This window comes from Hylaeus volcanicus, chromosome 3 (genome assembly GCF_026283585.1).
Source record: "Hylaeus volcanicus isolate JK05 chromosome 3, UHH_iyHylVolc1.0_haploid, whole genome shotgun sequence".
NCBI classification, from domain to species: Eukaryota; Metazoa; Arthropoda; class Insecta; order Hymenoptera; family Colletidae; genus Hylaeus; species Hylaeus volcanicus.
In genome coordinates, this window is record NC_071978.1 from 852,071 (window position 1) to 874,129 (window position 22,059).

At 37.1% G+C, this 22,059-nt stretch overlaps 5 protein-coding genes and 1 long non-coding RNA gene across 10 annotated transcripts in view; 4 read left to right on the forward strand and 2 right to left on the reverse strand.

Moving 5' to 3' along the window:
- Positions 1–373: 373 nt before the first annotated feature.
- Positions 374–1,609, forward strand: LOC128874042 (60S ribosomal protein L35a). Of its 2 annotated transcripts, none has more exons than XM_054118289.1 (4): positions 374–468; positions 954–1,219; positions 1,297–1,455; positions 1,543–1,609. In XM_054118289.1, the coding sequence occupies exons 2-4, from the start codon at positions 956–958 to the stop codon at positions 1,564–1,566; spliced, it is 447 nt and encodes a 148-aa protein (XP_053974264.1). In that variant the 5' UTR covers positions 374–468; positions 954–955; the 3' UTR covers positions 1,567–1,609. The 2 variants fall into 2 exon arrangements, with proteins under 2 accessions (XP_053974264.1, XP_053974265.1); XM_054118290.1 differs by having other exon boundaries at positions 460–580.
- A 336-nt stretch (positions 1,610–1,945) lies between these two features.
- Positions 1,946–3,391, forward strand: LOC128874040 (SPRY domain-containing protein 7). Its single transcript, XM_054118285.1, has 4 exons — positions 1,946–2,308; positions 2,560–2,837; positions 2,895–2,997; positions 3,070–3,391. Exons 1-4 carry the CDS (start codon positions 2,203–2,205, stop codon positions 3,165–3,167), a joined length of 585 nt encoding a protein of 194 aa, XP_053974260.1. The 5' UTR covers positions 1,946–2,202; the 3' UTR covers positions 3,168–3,391.
- Positions 3,392–3,436: 45 nt separating this feature from the next.
- LOC128874038 (heparan-sulfate 6-O-sulfotransferase 1-B) lies at positions 3,437–10,283 on the reverse strand. 2 transcript variants are annotated; one of them, XM_054118282.1, is made up of 4 exons: positions 9,662–10,276; positions 8,509–8,912; positions 7,929–8,108; positions 3,437–7,095 (listed from the first exon to the last, which is right to left on the reverse strand). In XM_054118282.1, the coding sequence occupies exons 1-4, from the start codon at positions 10,092–10,094 to the stop codon at positions 6,778–6,780; spliced, it is 1,335 nt and encodes a 444-aa protein (XP_053974257.1). In that variant the 5' UTR covers positions 10,095–10,276; the 3' UTR covers positions 3,437–6,777. The 2 variants fall into 2 exon arrangements, with proteins under 2 accessions (XP_053974257.1, XP_053974258.1); XM_054118283.1 differs by lacking the exon at positions 7,929–8,108 and having other exon boundaries at positions 4,511–7,095; positions 9,662–10,283.
- LOC128874043 (uncharacterized) lies at positions 7,102–8,496 on the forward strand. 2 transcript variants are annotated; one of them, XR_008456555.1, is made up of 4 exons: positions 7,102–7,546; positions 7,646–7,757; positions 7,827–8,166; positions 8,249–8,496. It is a non-coding gene; the product is annotated as an uncharacterized LOC128874043 (long non-coding RNA). The 2 variants fall into 2 exon arrangements; XR_008456554.1 differs by having other exon boundaries at positions 7,102–7,757.
- Positions 10,284–10,977: 694 nt separating the features above from the next.
- Positions 10,978–12,084, forward strand: LOC128874041 (uncharacterized). Its single transcript, XM_054118288.1, has 2 exons — positions 10,978–11,157; positions 11,291–12,084. Exon 2 carries the CDS (start codon positions 11,292–11,294, stop codon positions 11,856–11,858), a length of 567 nt encoding a protein of 188 aa, XP_053974263.1. The 5' UTR covers positions 10,978–11,157; position 11,291; the 3' UTR covers positions 11,859–12,084.
- LOC128874036 (uncharacterized) overlaps positions 12,039–22,059 on the reverse strand; it is a 39,439-nt gene continuing 29,418 nt past the window's right edge. The window contains exons 4-10 of one of the 2 annotated variants that reach the window (XM_054118277.1): positions 20,890–21,014; positions 14,956–20,802; positions 14,360–14,738; positions 13,807–14,226; positions 13,527–13,728; positions 13,244–13,438; positions 12,039–13,135 (exon numbers count right to left, since the gene is read on the reverse strand). In XM_054118277.1, the coding sequence (XP_053974252.1) occupies positions 12,950–13,135; positions 13,244–13,438; positions 13,527–13,728; positions 13,807–14,226; positions 14,360–14,738; positions 14,956–20,802; positions 20,890–21,014 (7,354 nt within the window). In that variant the 3' untranslated portion in view covers positions 12,039–12,949. Of the gene's footprint in view, positions 13,136–13,243; positions 13,439–13,526; positions 13,729–13,806; positions 14,227–14,359; positions 14,739–14,865; positions 20,803–20,889; positions 21,015–22,059 lie in introns of those variants that run through there. The other variant, XM_054118279.1, reaches the window with a different exon arrangement.

Consider the following 22,059-nt stretch of genomic DNA (forward strand, 5'->3'; position numbering starts at 1 on the left):
TAATTTAAAAGTGATTTTGTGAACGTACAATTTCAAATTCGCTCACATCAGAATACAACTAATTAGTAATTGAAATAATAATACATCGAGTCATGAACGTTCGTAGATGTTTTTCTTCGAAGTAGAGTTTTTGGTTTCACAGAAATTTATTACAAAAGATACAGCTCTTACATACAATACATAAATCATATCAGAAATAAGTACAAATAAAACCTCATCGATCGTTGCTTTCATAATGGACATCGGAGTAGCTCTGCTTCAAACTTTGAACTGTTAATTGCTAATTTCAAAGCTGACGCCAACGTCTAGTAACGCGAATCCATCTTGAATCTTACTCTATCTTGAAATTGTACAATACATAGTACTTGTTATGTTTACTAGCGCCACCTACTTATCTTCGAGTAACTAAAAACGTGGTTTCAAGGTATCTCATCTTAGACCCTCTTCCTTGTCCGTGATACACATCCGGTATGTCATGTTGTCTTAGAGTCCCGTATTTGTTACTTAATATATGTTAAATTAATTAAATCGATAAATTAATAATAGTTTTATACTGTTGATAATTATCTTGTGTTTTCACGTAATTATTTTCATTATCATACTTCGTATGTTTTTCATTGATCTAAGTGGATTACGAATGTGTTTCACACAAGGCATTCGTGCTTCTACGATAACAAAAACGTGTATTTCGTTGTAAATCTGTAATACGTTAAAGATATTTTGATATATTAAAGAATATCGTGTTAATAATCATCTCTTTTGATATCAAAGTAAAATTTCATCTTCATTTACATTACAACTTAAACACTATTTTGACATAACCTAAGCGTTTCAATTTTTGAACTGATTACATTTTATCGTAGTTTCTCATATTAAATTGTATCACGTACGAACCCTCTAAATATGTTGTCTCGAGTGCTTATTTCTGAAAAATGTGAATTATTTTTTTCTAGAAATGGCAGACGTACCAGCTGATCCAAAAGCTAAAACGAAAACAAGCAAGAAACCAACTTCAGAGGAGCCGGTGGAACCAGCTTCTCCAAAGAAAAAGAGACCCTTCAAAAGACACGGACGTCTTTATGCTAAAGCTATTTTCACTGGTTACAAACGTGGACTGCGTAATCAACATGAACACACAGCATTGCTCAAAGTTGATGGAGCAAAGAGCATACGTGACTCAGATTTCTATATAGGAAAACGATGTGTTTATGTATATAAGGTATTTTTGTAATAATATTTTATAGTATCAAGCAATATAAAAATTAGCTAACCTAGTAAATACATATTTCTGTATAGGCAAAGAATAGGACACCTGTTCCTGGCAAAAAGGGAAGGAAAACAAAAGTTAGAGCTATTTGGGGTAAGGTAACGCGACCTCATGGAACCAGCGGATCTGTACGTGCTAAGTTTAAGAGAAATCTGCCTGCTAAAGCTATGGGTCACCGTATCAGGATTGTAAGTTGTTCGATAGTGTTCGATGTAACTGTACCATATGTATGAAATTTAAATATTTAACAACTCTTTTTTTCTTTTACTTTACAGATGTTATATCCCAGTCGGGTATAAATCTTATACAAAATAAGCAAATAAACACCATTTTGGTAACAAATTCAAAGTCTTATTTTCTTCCCTATTCGAGTAATCTGTATGTTATATATATATTAAAAATCTAAACTTTATGTTAAAACAAATCCTAAAGTGATCATTTTTCATAAACACATTTTTTTTTATATTTTATTCCGTATTTATTTATACTCTGAACTTAACCTTGCATGTCGGTAAAACATAACCTTACATCTCGTACGCTTGTATATATTTAATATTCTATCTATAATGTAAACATTAGAAATTTAGAGGTATCACATTCGATTATTTAAAATTAATGGAAAATAAACTACAACTAAATAAAATAATCAAGTTTTTTTTATCGATTGTATGTATATGAGAAGCCATTTTCTATCAAGCATGCATAGTGAACCAATACAGTGAAACTTGAAATCCTGTATACGCGTTGAAATACACGCAGCATCATATTTCTATCAAATCTAGGAGTTTTGTAGTGACTACATTTCCGTGCGATAAAAGTAAATATTGCAAAACGTTCAGAATCTTCCTTACAGGAAGAGCAATTTTTTCTCTCCTAAAAGTGGCACAATGCCGCGTCTACCAGTTTAAATAGATCGTAAAGAATATCGAACGAAGATGATGTTTTGCTGTTTGAGAAATTGTTTTGACGGCCTTGGCTTTACCGAAACTCAAACGCCGAAGAGGGATCTTAATCCTATAGCTTTAGATACATGTTTCATGGGTAATTTTAACATTTACGATTGGGATAACTTAACGGTGTTTTAAATTGTTAACAATATCTCTATCATCGAATTTGCATACAATTTCTGCTTTTACATGTCTTTAAAATAAAGACGTTTGTTGTGTGTCACTTATAACGTGCTACTATCGCTATAAAACTTTCACTTTTTACACCTTTTAAACTATCTCTAATGAATGCTACATTTTCGAAATGTAAGAAAGTTTAAAGAAAATATTGTCAATTTGATGTAGGACATGAAGTTGTTATAGTAAAAGACGGCCTAAGAGTGTGTGGTTGTGGTGGTGCCTTAACAAATGCCCCTCTCGTCCAAAGTAAAAGTTATTTTGAAGTTAAAATACAACAAGGTGGTATATGGGCAATAGGATTAGCTACTAGGTCCACAGATCTCAACATTGCAATAGGAGGAAACGACACTGAAAGTTGGGCTCTTAATTCTGATGGAATCATAAGGCACAATCGGCAAGAATTACATACAATTCAAAGTCTGGTTCAGGAAGGCGACATTATTGTAAGTACAATGTCGGAAAAACATATTAATTTGTAATATAATGACTTTATCCATTAGGGTGTGTCTTATGATCACGTAGAACTTAATTTCTATATGAATGGAAAATCAATGGATGCCCCAGTTATGGGGATAAAAGGAACTGTGTATCCAGTACTTTATGGTAATTTGCTGCAAATTAAAAAGATTCCTAACTTAGGAGTTAGTCTTTCAACATATTACTTTTCTTTTGTAGTGGATGATGGGGCCATTTTAGATTTAATTTTGGATAACTTTGCTCATCCCCCACCTACAGGTTTTGAAAAAATAATGTTGGAGCAATCATTACTCTAGCAGAACAAGTTACACATGACAGTATCGATCTCTATAGAGCTTGATACTTACAAAGGTCTGTATGTCCATCCTCTAAGTTATCTAATATTAAAGTACAGAGTCCAAAACTATTCTAATTTTAGACAGAAAGTTCTAAAATATAATTCTATGAATAAGAAATTCTTTTAATAATAATGTATAAATATATTTAACTAGAAATTGCAAAATAAACATTTTACTTTATATCTTATTTTCTTTTTTCCAATCATACTTTTAGAACAGTATTTACATAATAGATTTACAGTTCTTATTTAGATCTGGTGTATTTTGAAATAAGTGCATGCTTTCCTTTGTATAATTATTTAATAATCAAATAACATAATTTTTAAATATGTGTACAACTTACATATAATATTTTTATATAATATATATATATATTTATGTATTTATATGTGTCTGTATAAGATTGTATATAATATTGTATACACAACAATTTATTGTTCCTTAATGAAATAATGGTATGGTATGTACACTGGCTTACGTAAGGTACCAATGGCTTAGGCCTATACTTTGTTTTATTAGGCTACTGTCATGGCGTTTTATTTTAATTTTTTTAATAACTTAATTCCATACTAAGAACATTATATTATACATTAAAGTTAATCTTTCATTCATGCTAGTCCAATGAGTATGTGCATGTTTTTACAATGCAGATAATGCGAATATTCGAAAAACTAATGAACTATAACTGTTTACAAATGGTCGCAAACATCCTTTTTTTATATACATAGACAGATAAACATTCTAATGCATGAAATAAAAAAACAAGAAACGGCAGAGAAGTGTAGCAATTATTAACCTGAACAGGTGATAAAATGATAAATATATCTAATTGTGTTTCACTTATGAACTTTAAAATACTATAATAGCGCGATGTAAGTTCGATTATCTTTAAATTATTACAAAAATGTTAATGCGCTGTAAAAGTGAGTACGTGACAAAATAGCAGTACTTTGATAGAAGTTTGTTGTGGTGCATCATTTTTTTCGAAGTTTTTGTGTTTCATCCAGATAGATACTCCTAATTATTGTACCTACATATTAGATGGAAAGATGTGCAGTACATCTTACCACTTACTGCAGTTATAATAATCACTGTGTTTACGAACATATAAAAAGTTTTTTTTACAATTGCTTACAACAAGCTCTCTGCATCCTTGTAAAAATATTAAATCTTTGGTTCTTAATATTACTTTTAAATGATTATTATCATTAATTATTTTATGTGCTTAATATTATGCTGCTACACATATATGCTGAAAACAGATCTTTCACAAGTTTTTGGCTTACATATAAGAGTAGTTTCAAATTAATTTATGAATCAATTTTTCCATAAAATTTTGAAAAATATTTCGTTTTGTAATAATCACATTGTCGCTAGTACAGTTTTTATTTACTTACAAAATGTTAGCAAATATTAACTGGTCACAATTGTTATTGAATAATTAACAAAAAAATATTCTATATAGGCAATAAAAAGCTGCAGTTTATGAACATTAGATTGAAAAATTATATACTTTCATATTAATAAAACATCATTTGTAATGGCAAATCTGTAAGAGACAAATTAATTTGATAATACATGATTCATGGCACTCATTTTATGATATACCTTACACAATAAACGTGGTAATCATATTTATAAAAATGATCAATTGCATTTTAAAGAGAGCATTTGCATTCTGTTTTTAACAATTCAATACTACCTACCTAACTTTATATATATATGGTATTCAAGATGTTCTAAAATTCAAGGTTCACAGTTAAATTTTGTTGGGAAATAAAAATAAACAGAAATGTTAGTAAATATGAGTTTAGAATTCAACAGATTCAGAGTTTTACGGTAGTTATTTCAAGTATCTTCAAATGATGGTTCACCAGTCAATTATTCTTATCTGTTAAGAGTGTTGAATGATAAAGCTTTCAAGAGATTGTCAGTTCTCGAGCGAATACAGGAAATGGGATTGTTTTTATTTCAATGAAGTTTTTGTTGTAGTTATCTAGACGGTGGTATATTCTGCTTATGTCTGCTGAATCTAGCATTTTTATGAGTACTATACTTGTACAAAATGTATGCCATTAATTTTAGAACATCTTGTATACAGAATATATTACATTTATCTCATGACTTGATGATATGAAATATTTATAATGGTAACCTATTGAGCCTTATTGCACATTTAATTAAATAAATGCATTAAACAACTACACAATCGTTTTAACTTAATGCAACTTTCTTTGTTCTTAGCATAATTATTGATTTATTGCTTCAAAATAATAAATGATAAACTCTAAATAAGATTTGCAATTTTAAGAGTAACTAAAGACATCACCAAAGACAATCTCCTCAGAGCAGAATAACACATACTCAAGTCAGATGACCTCTGGCAGCAGTTACATTGTTAAATAACCAATCTCTAATATCAGACACGTTTATCTAATATATGACCATTCATTCTAACATTCACACGAACATTTTATCACTTAAATTATACAGATCGCTTTTATTAAATCTATAACCACTTTGTTTAAACCCCTATTGCATAGCGTGAGTGGTCAGGAATAAAATTTAAAAAATTGCAACAAACTTTGCAGAGGAAATTTCATTAAATTTGTGCATAATGTTTTCTTATAGAGGGCCAGTTATTGTTTAATTTACATAGCTATTAATTTATGAATGTATACAATTTTGAAAAGTAAAACTTTTTTTGGAAAGTAGAGGATACAACATTACAACACTGCAAATAATTGTATTCAAAAATATATACTATTAGATATATTTACAAAACAAAATTGTGATGTTTAATCTCCCTTAACTGATATTAATTTGGAAAAGATACAATTATTTTTTTATCAAATATTAATTGGAGTAATACCTCTTATCCAAGTACTGTTTTTAAGAATCAAATAAATCAAAAAGTATTTTTATTTCGAAATGAGTTCAAAGTAAATAAGTATGTACATTAATAATTTCAATTACGAAACTATAGAAATAGTTTATATCACGTTTTAACAGAATATTAAAGAAATTGTTATTAAAATAATGAGAATCATGCTATGTTCTAAACATTTACATTTAAGAAGAAAATATTTGGATTGATATTTTTTGAAATACTCAATGCATAACATTTCTTAATATTCACTGTTCAACAAATATAAAAAAAATCTGTTTGCAGTTATTGTTGTATACACAATAAAAACATCAACAAAGTACAACCTTAAATGTAGCATTGTAAAGAAAATTGCATCGAATGGAAGAACTGTTATAAAGAATTTTTGAATGTTATAAAAATCATAAAAAAATTTGTATAAGTATTTCATACATATATACTTTTATATATAATTATTGAAAGAGGATTACACTGAGATCCCCCGAGTTCTCTTTGGTCTTATCTAAGTTAATTTCTATAACACTTTTGGTAAATTACATGCAGATAACTGCATACAATAAGTCTATGTAAAACATTTTCTTTCAAGGATGATTCCCTGAGATACTCAGATTCAGAGCAACTTGATTTGCTTAGCTATGAATGTAAAGCATCAATATTATCTATTTATAACATACTTACATATCATTCAATATCTGTAGTATCCTCGATAACAGAATCCCAATTAAATTCCGTTGCGCTCTGCCGCGAGGGTAGTTCGCCGAGATGTTGAAATCGTTGTACAAAATATGGATCACCATCTTTAAGCCGTTTGAATCTTTGAAATGCAAGAGTTTTTGCAAATTCATAAAGTTCCAGATCCAGGCTGTTAAGCCTACGGACAGCATCTAATTGTTCTGCACTGAGGGTAGCCATTGTTGCAGCGCTCAACGTTGCGTTATGTTGCTCAAATGCAATAGCAAATCTCATTCCAAACGTTTCTTCAAAGGAATACTGTCCCACCTATTCGATTTTAAGTTATTGTAGGATTTGTGTGTAGAGATGTAACAAAAAATATTTTATTAATAGAAAATAACATCTCTATATACATTTATATCAGGTATCCACTAAGACTTACAATGTAAAAATCTTCTAAAATGAAACAGCAAGACAAGCAAACAGCTCAATAATGCAAATTTCTTTGAATTGTATAGATCATATTTACAGCACATAGCAATTTTCTGTAGATATGGTAATGTGTCAAGGATAGCAACACATCAATTTGTAAATTTTAGATAACGAAAAATGTCAAGTATGGCGCAAAAATATATTCCACAAAACATAACAATATCGACAAAAAGATTTCTATCGTAATTATACAAAAACAGAAAACATAAAATACATATATACAATTGTACGTTATACAAAAACTGCAGTGATATTAATTTATTTTACATTAGAAGAATTAAAACGTGTAAGTATTTTCGTAAAAAAGTATTGGTAGCCTCACGTCTCGTAACAGGGGGAAAGAAGCGTAAGTTTACTGTAATGCTAAAACGTGGGATGTTTACAGGATATTCATCGTCCGCGTATGGTAGGAAAGACAAATATTTACATCAAGAGCTACTTTCAACAGATGATTCTTCAGTGTAAACTAAAATACATTGTTAACACAGCAGGCTTAGGTATGTTAGAAGTGAAATTAATTTCTTTAAAAGTTTTAATGATTTGAAACTTAAGCATATTTTTAACAGCACAATACATTGGAAAATAAGGCTATTACAATAAGGAATGATAATGTAAAATCATGCTAACATGCACCTTCTATACATCAACAAAAAAAAATCAGTTCTTACTTTTTGGTATTCTGTCAACATGAAGAAAGGCATGAATTGCAAATTGTGTTTAGCACTAGCCAACATGAGACGATCTCTCTCCAAGCTGCTGAGTGTAGAATTGTAACAACCAACAATTGATAGATCAGCCAACATTCTGGTTTGGCGGTTGCTTGCCAAATTATATGGACACGCCATAAACTACATAAATTATAACGTTGTTTATGAAGAAGATTTGAATCGATACTTGCATATAGAAGTTTGTTCTATTTCCACTACACTGTTTTTCTATCATTAGATATACAAAATTTACTATACAATATAAATATAAATTTTTGTAGGCTTCAAATATCTGTATCAACAAAGCAACAGCTGTTTCGATAGGAAGAATTACATCTATATAAAGTGGAAGAAAAGGAAGATTCAAGATAAGGGGAAATGCTTATCTTAATGTGTTTCTAAATGTGAAAGCCTTTCAGATAACATACTTAATGCTATACTCATTAAAGAAGTCATTGTTATGAATTTATGACCATATTAAGATACAAAAATCTCTTCAAATTATTAAACAGGATTGAGATTTATAATAATAATACGTTACCTGTTCCAAAGAAACTCCTTGCCAATTGGATCCAGGATAGCATTGGGGTATGTTAGCCTGAATTCCTCCACACCAATGACGGGCGCCTCTCCACGTCGCGCCTCTCTGCACGTGTCTAAATTCGGACAGATACCGTGCAACAGGATCCCTTATTATAGTTATATAAAAGTATCTACGTTTTATTCCATCCCCTTCAATTTTATTTAATTCAGCATCTACACAACTAGTCAATTCTGTCCAGTCAGCATGTAGACCACATTTCCAACCGGTAGAATATCGTGAAAAAAGCCAGTTTTCATTGCGATTTGGACGGAAACAAAAACAACGCTTGCGTCTTCTTTGACAAGAACATGGTCTCTGCAAATCCAGATCTCTAACTAAATGTTTCCCAAATAAAGTTCCTCCTGTAACATAAAAAGGTGCGTTTTGTTTAAATTTTCTGTTTTACAAATTGTATCTTGCGTAATATTTTTTCAGTAATATTAATTTACATGAAGTTTCTGCGAATGTTTTGCGCAATAGAACTAGTAATTTGCATAAAAACTCAATGATTAAGGTCAGATAAAATCATTTTACAACTTATATCTTCTCTATTAATATACATCCAGATGAAGAAAAGATTATGGGAAACATGTACATAGAAAAAGTAAGAAGGAAACAGGGATATGCATGCACTGCATATTAAACAAGACAACATCCCTGAATTATTCTTCTCCTTCTAAGATAGGGTCTGGAGGTTTCACAGTGTCTGATGAATAATGCAAAGATTCAGTTGTACAATTACAATGGTCAGAAGGGGGATTGCATTGTTTTTATCAAGCTATAGGATTGGTTGGCAGTCATCCAAAGAAATCTAAGTACAAAGTCAAAGAAAAATATATATTTATGCAGACACTTTATGGTCTGCAAACTGTCTGAATTGTTTTCACCTGAGAAGATTTATATGTATTGTCTACATTGTATATAATTTCTAATAGTTATATGTTAGAAGTAAACTAAAAACTATGACAGCAACTTCTTTGGTGTAGTTTTGTGTCAACAACAACAATAATATATCATTATTAATGTCTGTACCAACAGAATTCAAAGTTTTCAATAATTAGAATTGAAACTGCTATAAAATGATTCATTGCAAAATAGCGCTATTACTTACCAGTCTTTTGAATATGTAAGAAAACAATGACATCGTGTGCATTAATATCAAACTGGAAGGTTTCATTTGTAAACACATCATCGTAACCAAGGCTTCCTTGAATACTCTGCAATCTAAAAGCAGGATGTACGGAGAGCAGGCCATTTTTGTCGAATTCAACGGAGACGGAAGACAAACCGGAGCCAGCAGACAGACTCTCGGAAAGTCTCACGGTCTCCTTGATCTCGCGATTCGTTAGGGCGCATACATGATCCGGGCAAAAGTATCCGAGATAAATGATACTCGTGAGCGCGAGGAACAAGCATATCCCCACGACGCTACGCAACCGAGTCCTCCGTGCTCGTGACTCCATCGTCGTGGACCTCTCACATAAATCGTCCTGTACGAGGACCAACAGTTCGCTAACGCCTTCTTCGCTTGACCGTCTGCCCATTATCGTGCCCCATGTTTTTTTTCACCACTGGACACACCGTGCACCGTTCGCCGACACGGTCTGGACAAAACTACACTCATACGCATACGCTTACTGCGAACGTCGGCCATGACAGATACCCCGTATCCCTACCATCACCTACCATCGCTCCTCGCCTCGCATAGCCGTTAGCGGTCTGTGTCTGCTATTCGTCTGTAGCAGTTTCTCAAAGTGGAAAGAGGGGAGAACGCAGGAGTTTATTTAAAAATTTGTAGTTACAGAGTATACATACCTCATGTAAAGTACCTACATATGTGCACGCATGCAGAAGCTGCTCCGATGCGTTTATTTTGAGCATTAGTATTGTCGCTTTGCGGACAAGAGCTTAGGGGAAGTTTTAAAATTGGGGCCAGCCAATTTTAACACTTTAACCCAGTGGTTTCTATGCTTTTCTACACTTTCTACTAATTTCTGTTCCTAATAAATATAGACAACAAATTTCTATTATGTTCAGTGTAAAGAGTATTGTAAATGAAGCTACCAGAATGATAAAAGACTTACCATTTATTACAATTTAGAATAAATGGAACCTATTACTGGAATATTTTGTGAAATTAATAAAGGGTTGAATACATATATGTATGTTTTCATATAATATGACATTGAGTGCTTAGAGAGACCACCGCTCACTGAGCGGCTCAGTGAGCGGGTTTTAGTACCAATGACGACATCGGTAGTAAAACGCGATTATTGACATAATCACATATGCGCTGACCATTGTATTATTTCCTACACTTATTAATTAATTTTATTTTAAATTAGTTATAAGGAAAATAAGATATTAGGAGTATAATATGTGTCATGTATACATGCCTACGAAAAAATTGTTGAGCCTTTTCACCGCTAGATGGCGATACAAATTTTGTGTCCATAAAAGACATTCAGACAGAATATAACCTGTGTAATTTGCTTCTGTCACATTTTATATTGTAAATTGTAAAGTTATATTCGTTTACTATAATAATTCATATTATTTTGTATTAATAAACTGAAGTTGCATTTGCAAAATTCCTGACTTGTTCAAGTAAGTAATATTACTTAAAATTGGAGTATATGTGTTCGTTTCCTTGAACGTATTAAAATATTTATAACAAGTGTAAAAGTGTTTTAAAAGTGAGAAAAGTGATTTATGGAAAATTTTCTCTTTTAACGCGTAGAATGGCAACTATCGAATTATTAGAAGACAGAATTGCCAATTTGGAAAAATGTGTACATGGGCTTAAAAAACCAAATGGAATTGACAATACACCACTGGAAAATTCTGTGGTTGATAGCCTTGTACATGTAAACACATTGATTTCATCTGCTTTGTCAGGTCGTGAAAAAGCAAATGTAGTGATAGAGCGGTTGCCAGAATTGAATAGTTATATAGACTCTGTAGTTGAACATTCAAAACTGAATACAGATGCTATCGGTCAGCTGTTGCTAACATTAATGCCAGAGATCAAGCAAAATTGTGAAATGTTGCACCAAATACAAGAACTAATGCCTATATTAGAAACCGATCATTTAAGAGACGTACCAGAACTAACTAATAAACTGAACAATTTAAATTCATCATATTTAAAAATATATGGAGAAACTCAAGATTTAACGAGTCATATGAACAAAGTGTTTTCTAAGTATAACGAAGTAATAAGCAGTATTTCCAAATCATTGATTATCATGGATGCTGCTGTAACAGCTGCTGAAATTGCAGCTATGCCTAAGAAGCAAGTAGATTAGAAATGTATTTTGTATGTAGCTTGCAAGAAATTACTTTACAGTTTAAATAATAAATTATTTAAGCATTTTAGATTTAAAATAAATGTAGAATTCATTTAGAATACGTTTATTTTTTATCTTAGTATATAAAAATACTTACTCATTCATCAATGACTATGCGTACATGAACATATTTTAATGTATCTTTCCATAACAGTGTATTTTATTAAAATACTTATATATTATATACATTTATCCTATCTATTTTTAAATCTAACCCCTCCTTCCAGAAATCCTTTCTTAGGATCTCTGAGACAAACTGTTGAATGAATAATTAGATGTATTTTTGAATTGGTCTCTTATTTTGAATAAATACTTTCGTTATGCTGTTGATCTTTTACATGGTAATTGAATTGAAATAATGTTTAAAATCAACGTCAGATGTCAAAAAATCATGTCTAAAATCAACAGTATAATAAAAGTTGAATTTAAAAATTGTTAGATATTCAACAGAATAAAAAATACACCGCGTATTCGATATTTTTCTCAACGTCATACTTATAAAACAGCACAATTAAGAGACCTAACTTGCTAAACCTGTAAAAAATCTCTTACAATGTTAATCATATTAAACAGTCGCTTTATACAGTATTTACAAATATCTTAATTGTAAATAAGTATTATATCGTCGATCGTATGTACCTCTAGCGTACTCCATTTTTTTATACGTATAGCAAGCGTCGAACTTACTACGAAATATTGCAATATCTATATCCATTAATTAATAATATAAAAAAAAGTCATTTGAATTTCTTTTTGCAAACAGAACATCGAATTATGGCCATTTGATGCTATCCGTCGAATGCAGTCTTCGCATTTAAGTAGGAACATACTGTTTACAATACAGACGGATAGAACGAAGAAATAACAAATTAAGTACATATGTTTTTGTTGATTAGAAAATTTTGAAAGGAACTTAAAAATTCATGCTGTCGGTTCCCTTCTATGGAATATTCCTAACGTGAATTTCAATATGTCGTTGTTGTCATTTTGAATTCGATTAGTCTAATACTCGTGCATTTGATTAAGAAAGTAAAACCGCGCGTAGCACTTTAACTTTGCGTCTGTAAAGCAGGCACAGATTGCCGCAGCCAAGAAAGCGCGGGTTCCACGCTAGAATAAATTGCTGGATGACCCCTTGAGCATCTGCTGTGATGACTAAGTAGACCCTGAATTTCCCATCTGGCTGATCCTCCTCCAGATTCACTGACGCACATTAGAGGTGCTCCTTCGTCGTTCTGAAAACAATAGCCCAGAAACGTTATTTTATAACGAGACAGCGTATGCAGCAGTTCCTGAAGCGGTAAGTTCGAATAAATATCCTAATTTTTCAAACGAAGTCTTACATAGCAGGGTCCTTTGTCCGTGTCAGTGAATCCAGCGCATATATTGTCCTTAGTGATAAATCCAGCGTAATGACTCGTCGCGTTACACTTATCGGAATCGTACGTTGGCACTGGCAAAAACTTTAGATATTTCTGTAAATCCACTTCGCCGTTTACGGGGAATCCCCATCCCGCCGTAACGCATATCTGTCTCGGCTGAAATTTCCCCAAAAATATATTTTAAACGTCTTATATTTTATACATTCTTCGACGAAAGAGTTTCAGATGAAATTGCAGTACTCACCTGAATTGGATTTTTCGGTAGACAAACGGCGCTAATATTCCTGGAGAAAGTCAAAGGTTTCTCGAGTTCGACTAACGCGATATCATCGTTATATAGAAATTGATTGTATTTCACTTGTGGATACGGAATAATATTCTTAACAGGATGAGCTTTCAACAGATTTTCACCTGTGAACAGTTGCCACCCGTTGCTCTGCTTGTACCTAGAAACACGAGACATTATTTAGTTTGAAGAATACCATTTGATTCGCTATTCGATCATAAGTCGAATCTTCAATTACCTCTGAATACAGGAATAACTTGCGAGCACGTGCATGGGTCCCAGGACACTTGCCGTACAAGCACCACCGCGTTTCGGTTCTTTTAACAAAGCCACACTCGACCACTGTCCTTCGCTGGCTAGGGTTCCACCGACTAATCTCGCAGTTGGTCCGTCTCCATAAACCGAGCCGCAAGAAAATTCTTGACAGGACACCTGAACGACCTTCTCCGTGTCACAAAACTCCACTGGTTCTAAATTCGTAACTAGCGGCATACGGGGATTCGAGTTGGATTTCAGTTTGAGGACTTTGTGGTTTTTATCCCACGTCATCGACTCTGTCGTCTCGGAACCAAAGAATCCAAGAGATTGACAGTACGAATCGCTGAACTCTTCGGTCCACGTATCGGAGCAAACCAGCCGATAGTTGCCGTCAAATTGCCTGAAACACAACAAAAAATGTACGTTGTAGGACAAGAATTGATGAGTGGATATGAAAAAGATGGAAAAACCATCAAGGACCACGAAGTAACTAATAGATCAAATTTTTCTTTAGATATCTTTAAATCACACACCTGATTTTTAATAACGATGTTCTCTCGGTCAACTCTTGCACACCATTGTTTTCAATGTCGCTATCTTTCTGGTCCGTTAAACAACCCCATTCGTCAGAATGATCCGGACAGTTTTCAATTCCATCGCAAACTTGATTGTCCGGGACGCATCCTCCCGTTTTGCATTTGAATTGATCCAGGGCGCAGTCGCAGAGAGTTTCGTCCTCTCCGTTAGCACACTCGTTGATTCCATTGCAATGCCACGTCAGTGGTATGCACCATTTCTCCGTTGGACAAAGATACTCGTCGTTTCCACAACTTTCGGCACAGTTATATTCGTCCCGATGATCTTCGCAATCGGGTCGACCGTTGCACTGCCAGATCCCAGGAATACATCTTCCTGGAAAGAAAAGTTGGAGATATTTTTAACGATACGATTCAACGCGATTTCCTATCATTTTTTGTTCGATGTTCGTTATCCTAACCTACAATCCGTCGTATAATAAATTCTTTTCCGGAACACTTACCACTGGGACACCTGAACTCATTTTTTGTTCGATGTTCGTTATCCTAACCTACAATCCGTCGTATAATAAATTCTTTTCCGGAACACTTACCACTGGGACACCTGAACTCATCAAACTGGCATTTCCACTCGTCGCAGTTTTTCTCGTCGCTACCGTCATCGCAATCAACGATCTTGTTGCACACCAAGTCTCTCTTTAGGCATTGGCCGCTGGCGCATTGGAAGTTTCCTGGACATCCATCTTGCTCGCAATTTAATTCGTCCGAACCATCTGAACAATCATTCTCGGAATCACATTTTGCGGACAATTGCACGCAATAGGCACCATCCCTGGATGTTCCATTCGCGCACTGGAACTGACCAGCGGTACATTTCGAAAAGAAAACGTTCGGAGGTAAATTCAAGAACGAAACGTCGATGTGACTGGTAGCTTCAACTGGCGTGTCTGGTAATTTTGTTTGCGTGGTCGACGGGACTGTCGTTGCTGCGCGTTGCTCTTTCGCAACCAAATTTACGTTTGCTTCCTGCGCGGATGAGGTAACGGATGATTGGCCCGGAGGCTGCGAACCTGTTTGATTCGGTCTCGTGTTGTCTAGCTGATCAATTTTCCTGGGGTCAATTGCTGCGTGTCCTTTGCTCGGTGACTCATTGGACACCGTGCGACTGAGCATCGCGAAGTTGTTCGCTAGGTTCGGTCGACGATGGTAATAATTCCGAACGACCATGAAGGGCTCGGTGACGGGCTCTGGTTCTATTATCTCCTCTGAAACGGGAATGAAACTCGGGTATTGCTTTGCGTTACTCGATCCCGACATACCGGTTTTACTATCGGTGCTGTTTTCTCCTTCGTTTCTAGACACTTGGCGATCTGTTATCTCTGTTTCGTTGAATCCGCTGGTGGTTTCGATGATCTTTAATCCCGACACCAGCGCAGGATGTACTTTCGTATCGTTTACGATAGTTGCGTTAAGGTCTTCTCGACTCGTTTCAACGCTAAATAGTGGCACCTCTGTAGAGAGCGATGTAACTGGATCTGGAACCTCTGTTAACACGTTCGCTTCGTCCCTGTCTTCCAGATCGAGTTCCTTCTCTTTCTTGTACTTGTATTTGTCGACCAACTTCTTGTCCACGGACTTTTTCTTCACCTCCAAAGTTTTTTCCAGCGGAATAACTTTCAAATCTTCCTCGGACAATTCTCCCACGTCCAAATCAGGTAAAACAGACTTTGGCGTGGTGGTGACGAACAGTGTTCTGTAATCGAACCCTATAGGCGTGTCGTCTTCGAGTATCTCGGTAACTGGTCTCACATCTTCCGTTGTACCGAGATTATCAAACATTTTCAAGATACTTTTTTCGGTAGTTATATTTTCACTGTTGGCCAGAGGAGCTTCTGATTTTTCATTTTGAGTCACAGTTTCTTTCAACGTTGACGCGTTTATCTTCGCGTTCTCTTCGCTGTTTACCGCTGGCGGCGTAATTATATCTTCCCGATTAGCTTCAGTATTGTTTGTTGCTGGAATCTCCGGCTGTGATCGCGTAACGTTCATCTCCGTACTACCTGCGTGTTCCAACGTGGTGGCCAATGAATCATCGGTCTTATTATTGTGTACATTTGCATGTTCCGTACTGGTTGCTATATTCTCGGTTTTATTATCGTTACGCATATCACTGTCGGTAGATTTTGGAGATTCTTTCTCTTCCATCGTTCTCTGTCCATCGTTATCCGTGTCGTTGATCCTTTTCTCGAGATCCGGTTTCATAGAGGAGGTGGTCACCAGTGCATCGCTCTCCGTAGTTTGTAGTTCTTCCGGTGGAATTGGTACCTGTGCAGTGGTTTTGGTTTCCATCGATGCTATATGCGTGGTTGGCACTTGGACTGTCGTGGCAGCTTCATTTTCTGCGTCCACGTGAGAAACACTCGAAAGTTCGGTGTCGTTATCTTTGCGAAGATTCTCCTCGGTCACAGTGGTGCTTTCAGTCTTCTCGGTTGTGGATATCTCTTCCTGTATCTCCAATGGCAACACTGGTATCTGCGTGGTTAATTTGGAGTCTTCTACGTGCTTCTCGGAAACGCTCCCAATCGTAGTCGGCGTAACTTCCGTATCATTCGAGCCACTTTTCGTTTCATCTTTCGAATAAGACGCGTCTATTGATTTTACCAATTTCTGATCCTTATCTCGTATCAAATCTAAATGATTATCAATTAATTTCTCGGATTCTTTAGTCTTACCGTGAATTTCCACGTCATCGTTACGGTATCCCTTGGACAACGCGTCGTCGGATATGTCGTTATACTGATCCTCCAAGGCGTTCTCTTCCGGCTTCTCGGAAGAAGTAGTCGTCGCGTTACCTGCAGTCGATTGTTCCGAGGTTTTTTCATTTGCAATCATTTCAGTCGTCGTAGTCGTGCTAGATTCGATTGGTGTTTCGGATTTACCTTTATCCGTGTCGTATTTAATGGTAGTTTCTGTCTCTTTAAACTGTTCTTCCAGTGGTACCACTTTTAGCGCTTCTTCGTCTTCTTCGGAAACATTTCGATCGTCGTTTTCTTCTACAATGTGCTTGTCGTCGTTTACTGGTTTATCGATAACATCGTCAGTTGAGGACTCGGTGTTGTTAACTTCGAGAACGTTCAAAGCTTCGTTTCCCAAACCATTAGCGACTTCATCTTTAACGCCCGTGCGATTCACTCTGGTGTCGTCGTTTTCTTCGATAAGTGGATCGATGTTGTGTATTTCCGGATGCACGTCGTTTATCAAATCCTTGAAATTTGTTTCATTCGCATCTCGTTCCGTGGAAGGTGTGTTGTTCTCGATCAAAGGTTTATACGTGACGACATCTTCCACGTGACCATCGAAAGGATTAGGAACGTCTTGCTCGTCTTTATCCAATCTCGGAGCCTTCTTCATTTCCTTCTCCTTCTGAATATCTGGAAGGAAAGGTGACATGTCGTCGACCTGCTTATCGTAAGTTACATCAGGCTTCTCCGTGACATGTTCGACCACGTTTTCAGGAAATACGGCAGGGTGTAACGGATAGGAGGTAGAATGATTTATGGTATCCTCGTAACGAGTCGAATGATCTGAAACGCCTGTCGAAACGACGTTCTCGTTCGGAGGGGTTGTCGAATCTTGTAAACCTGTCGCACTGTTCTCTGTAGAAGCTTGAATCTTACTTTTTACCGTGGTGATTTCAGGTTGAGCTGTCGATTCGTTTGTTGATTGTACGCTTTGTTCTGGGATGAGTTGTGGAATGATCGCGTGAGCTTCTTGCAATTCCGTTGCGTGCTCTGACTGTGGTATGATCATGATGTGTTCTTCCTCTGTGTTATTCGTAAGAGGTTCTATAAGAGGTTCGACGTTGTGTGCGAAGTTTTTTGGCAATTTAGGGAAGATAGTTGTAGGCATATGTTCGATGACATTGGTTTCGTTCGCATCGCGTGTACTCGGTTCGATTCGAATGGAAGATTCGGTGGGTTCAGGCAACGTTGAAGCGTCGTGAGACTTGAGCTCTTTAAACGATTCGTTATATGCTTCTGTAGTATTAGTTTCCGCGGTAGAACTTGATTCGGTTGTGTTTTCCGACGTGGTATCTAGCGGAAGAGGAGTTGTCTCGGCATTGTTATTATCCATTATCGCATTTGTAATAGATTCTGCTTCGGAAATCGTGGATTTAGTACTGGATGATGTCGAGGAAGGATCTGTTTGTTCAGATTCTTCGCTATTTGTATTCGTTGCGGTATCCTGCGATGCGATACTTTCGGTAGTTTCCATTGGATTTGTCGTCATCATTTTATTCTCGTTATCCATTTCCTTTGCACTCGTATCAATCACTGGCGTAGTATTTATTTCTGAACGATCATCGGTAGTCGAATGATCGAAACTCGTAGCTTCTTCGTTGGTAGACATCAATGGTATCACTGGCAAAGGTAAATCGTCGCTTATCGTATCATTCTTTTCATCATCCATCACCGTGGTTTCTCCAAACGAACCTGGAAGTGTAGTAGATTCTGGCTGCATGTTTGTCGAGTCACTGGAGTTAAATGTATTCATACTTTCATTCTCGAGCATTAAGGTTGTAGTCGGAGAATCGAGTGGAGTTTCAGTTGCGAGTAATTCGGTAATCGATCCGACAACTGCATTGCTCGTGGTCATAGGTTCGGTAGAAGATTCTGACTCCATAGTGTGTGGCATTTCGGTGGGATGCTCGACGTCAGGAGACATTTCAAAGTTTCCTTGTTGAGACGATGCGTCCGTAGAGCTTTCAGATTCCATGGGTGATGAAGTAGATGATTTCTGCTCGATGGAAGATTCTGTGGGTTTAGGTTCGGTGGCTGGTTCGAATCCAGAAATGAGTTCCGATTGAACTAAAGATTTGGGTTCCGTGGATGATTCCGATAGACTAGGCGGTTGTGGTTCAGTAGTGGACTTGGGTTCATCGGAAACTTCTAGATCGGCGAAATGCTTTGGTACAGGTTCTACCGAAGTTTCTGGCTCGACAGAGGATTCAGGTTCTGGTTCAGCAGAGGATTCAGGCTCTGCAGAAGGCTCAGGTTCCGCTGAAGGTTCTGGCTCTACAGAAGGCTCAGGTTCCGCTGAAGGTTCTGGCTCTGCAGAAGGCTCAGGTTCTGCTGAAGGTTCTGGCTCTACAGAAGGCTCAGGTTCCGCTGAAGGTTCTGGCTCTGCAGACGGCTCAGGTTCTGCTGCAGGTTCTGGCTCAGCAGACTGCTCAGGTTCTGCTGAAGCCTCTGGCTCTGCAGAAGGCTCAGGTTCTGCCGAGGCATCTGGCTCAGCAGAGGGCTCAGGTTCTGCCGAAGGTTCTGGCTCAGTAGTGGGCTTTGGCTCTGCTAAACCCTTTGGTTCAGTAGCAGGCTCTGGCTCCGTCGAAGCTTCCGATTCGTCAAAGGGTTTTGGTTCAGCAGATGGTTCTGGTTTAACTGTCGATTCAGAGTTAGGTTCTACAGCGAAATGACTCGCGTGATCGTGCATCCAATGAACCGACTCAGATTCGTCTTGGAACGCATGATTTTGCTCCGTCGAGGTCATGGGTGTATATTTTGGCTCCGATGAATCACGATCTGCTTGTGGAAGCATACCAAAGTCATGTTCGTTGTCAGCTTGCGGCGAAGAGTGGTGCATATGCGCTGATTCTGTACTGAAATCGGAGTGATGCCAATTATCAGGACGTCTGGGTTCGAACAGGGTTCCTGGTCCTCTACTCCTGCCTTGAACGTAGTCGTGCACCGTTTCGGTGTTGGAGTTTGGTACTTCGTCGTCCATGTCAACGTTACTTAAATCGTTTTTGTCGATGCAACGCTTCCCATCGTTGTCTAACGATTTTCCGAAATTACAAGAGCAGACGAACATACCATTGGAGTAATCGTAGGTGCAGATTTCGGAGCATTCATGATTATGAATCTGACACTCGTCTACAAGCTTGCTTACTTGTAGTCTGCTCAAGTGGTATTGTCCGATCATGTTGACATTTTTTTTTAGCGTGTTCTCGATTAACCTTTGAGTCTCTTCAGGCATAGGCTGTGGGGGATAACTTATTCTAAACATCACTTCTCCCTGCTTGTTTATATCGTACACTTTGACGATCGTCTCATTGTTCGCGGAACGCAACGCGTTCCTTAGATATTCTTCTATCTCCGAGGCAACGTCTCTGTATACTCGCGACTTAGGATCCCTCAGATCGTCGTTCCAGCGAAATTCGTCTAATTGCAATAATCCGTCTAAAGCGCTTGGGACGGTGACGTAAATACTTTCATCCGTCGTTGGCCAAGGTGGAAAACTTGAGGTTTCAGGCGGTGGACTTGGCGGCGGATCTTTCACGTACTCTTGACTTCCTGCGGTTCGGACGTCACCGAACTGTCGGGAATTAGTTTGTTGCAGGTTCTCCAACGGTTCTGTGGCTTCTTGCGTCAAGATTACGCCAGCTGCAACAAAATCATATAGTCGACTTGGATCTTCGTTTTCGAGTTTTTCACGTCTCCCTCTTGATATCGTTAGAGAGAAAAACTTACTCGCAGCCAAGATGGCAATGATGACAGCGATTAGTAGGACCAATAAGCCGCATCCCCAGCACGCCATCCTTCTCCAGTAGGAACTTCTGGATCGTTTGTCCTTCGTTACGTAGAGTTTCTCGCCCCTGTAACACAAGGTTATCGGTGATTAAGATCGGTCGTGTTTGTTCGCATCGTTCACCCTCATCCTAGACCCAGAATAAGCGTATTTTGTACAGCACTGTGCTTGTAAATATATCCGAGACGTTCTTCAGCGACCAGCCATGGGATTAGAAGCTTTCCTAGACGAACCCCATTGTAAAAACATATCGTGAACATCTAATTGATTCATCTAACGAACGTTGTTCCCGTCTAGTTTGTTGCTTGTTCTACCCTGGTTTGTTTGAACACCCTGTTGCGTGATGATAAAACGTGACCAAAGAAATGACGCATTCTAGAACGTTCGTGATCTGTGTCCGTGTGTAGGATGTCCGCTTCGGACTGGGTGGTGTAGAATCGTTTCTTAACGTCGAGACGATCGTTTCGAGAGCAACGATGTCGTGTAGCAGCTATGGGATGTGCGACGCGAGCTCTTAAGCACTGGAAGAGGACGTGGTCCTTCCGTTCGGGTCTTTGATACGAACAAACAGTTTGAAAATGCGCGACGGAAAAAAAAGAAAAATAAGAATCTCCTTCGCCGAGGTATCCACGTTTCTACGTGTACGATATCCTCGCGGTGCAATCGTGACAAGAAATTGTGTGATGTTTGCAGTCCGTCATCAGACATCAGGCCCAGCCGCACATTTGACAAAAAAAAGACTAAAAAAAAACTAAAAACAACAGCAGAGCAAGCGGGTTAGTTCGCGATCGTGCGCATCCACCGTTCATCTATCAGCAGCCTCTCCCTTCCTCCTCATCCTCGAAAGCATCCTTCAAGTATACCTGAGGGCTGTCAGCCAATGGGAATAGTCGACCAGTCCGGCGGCAGGGTCTCTCAGGCTGAGTCCCTCGCGGCCGACGCCGGGGCCCAAATCAAAACGCACTCCAGCCACGGTTGTTTCAACCTCGGCCTCGGGACCCCTGCTAGGTACCGTGACAACAGAAAACACCCTCTAACTCTCTACTCAGGTGGGCAAAGTGTGTGATTTTTCGGTCAGCAGCGGTGATGTACGTGGGTCTATCGTAGTTACC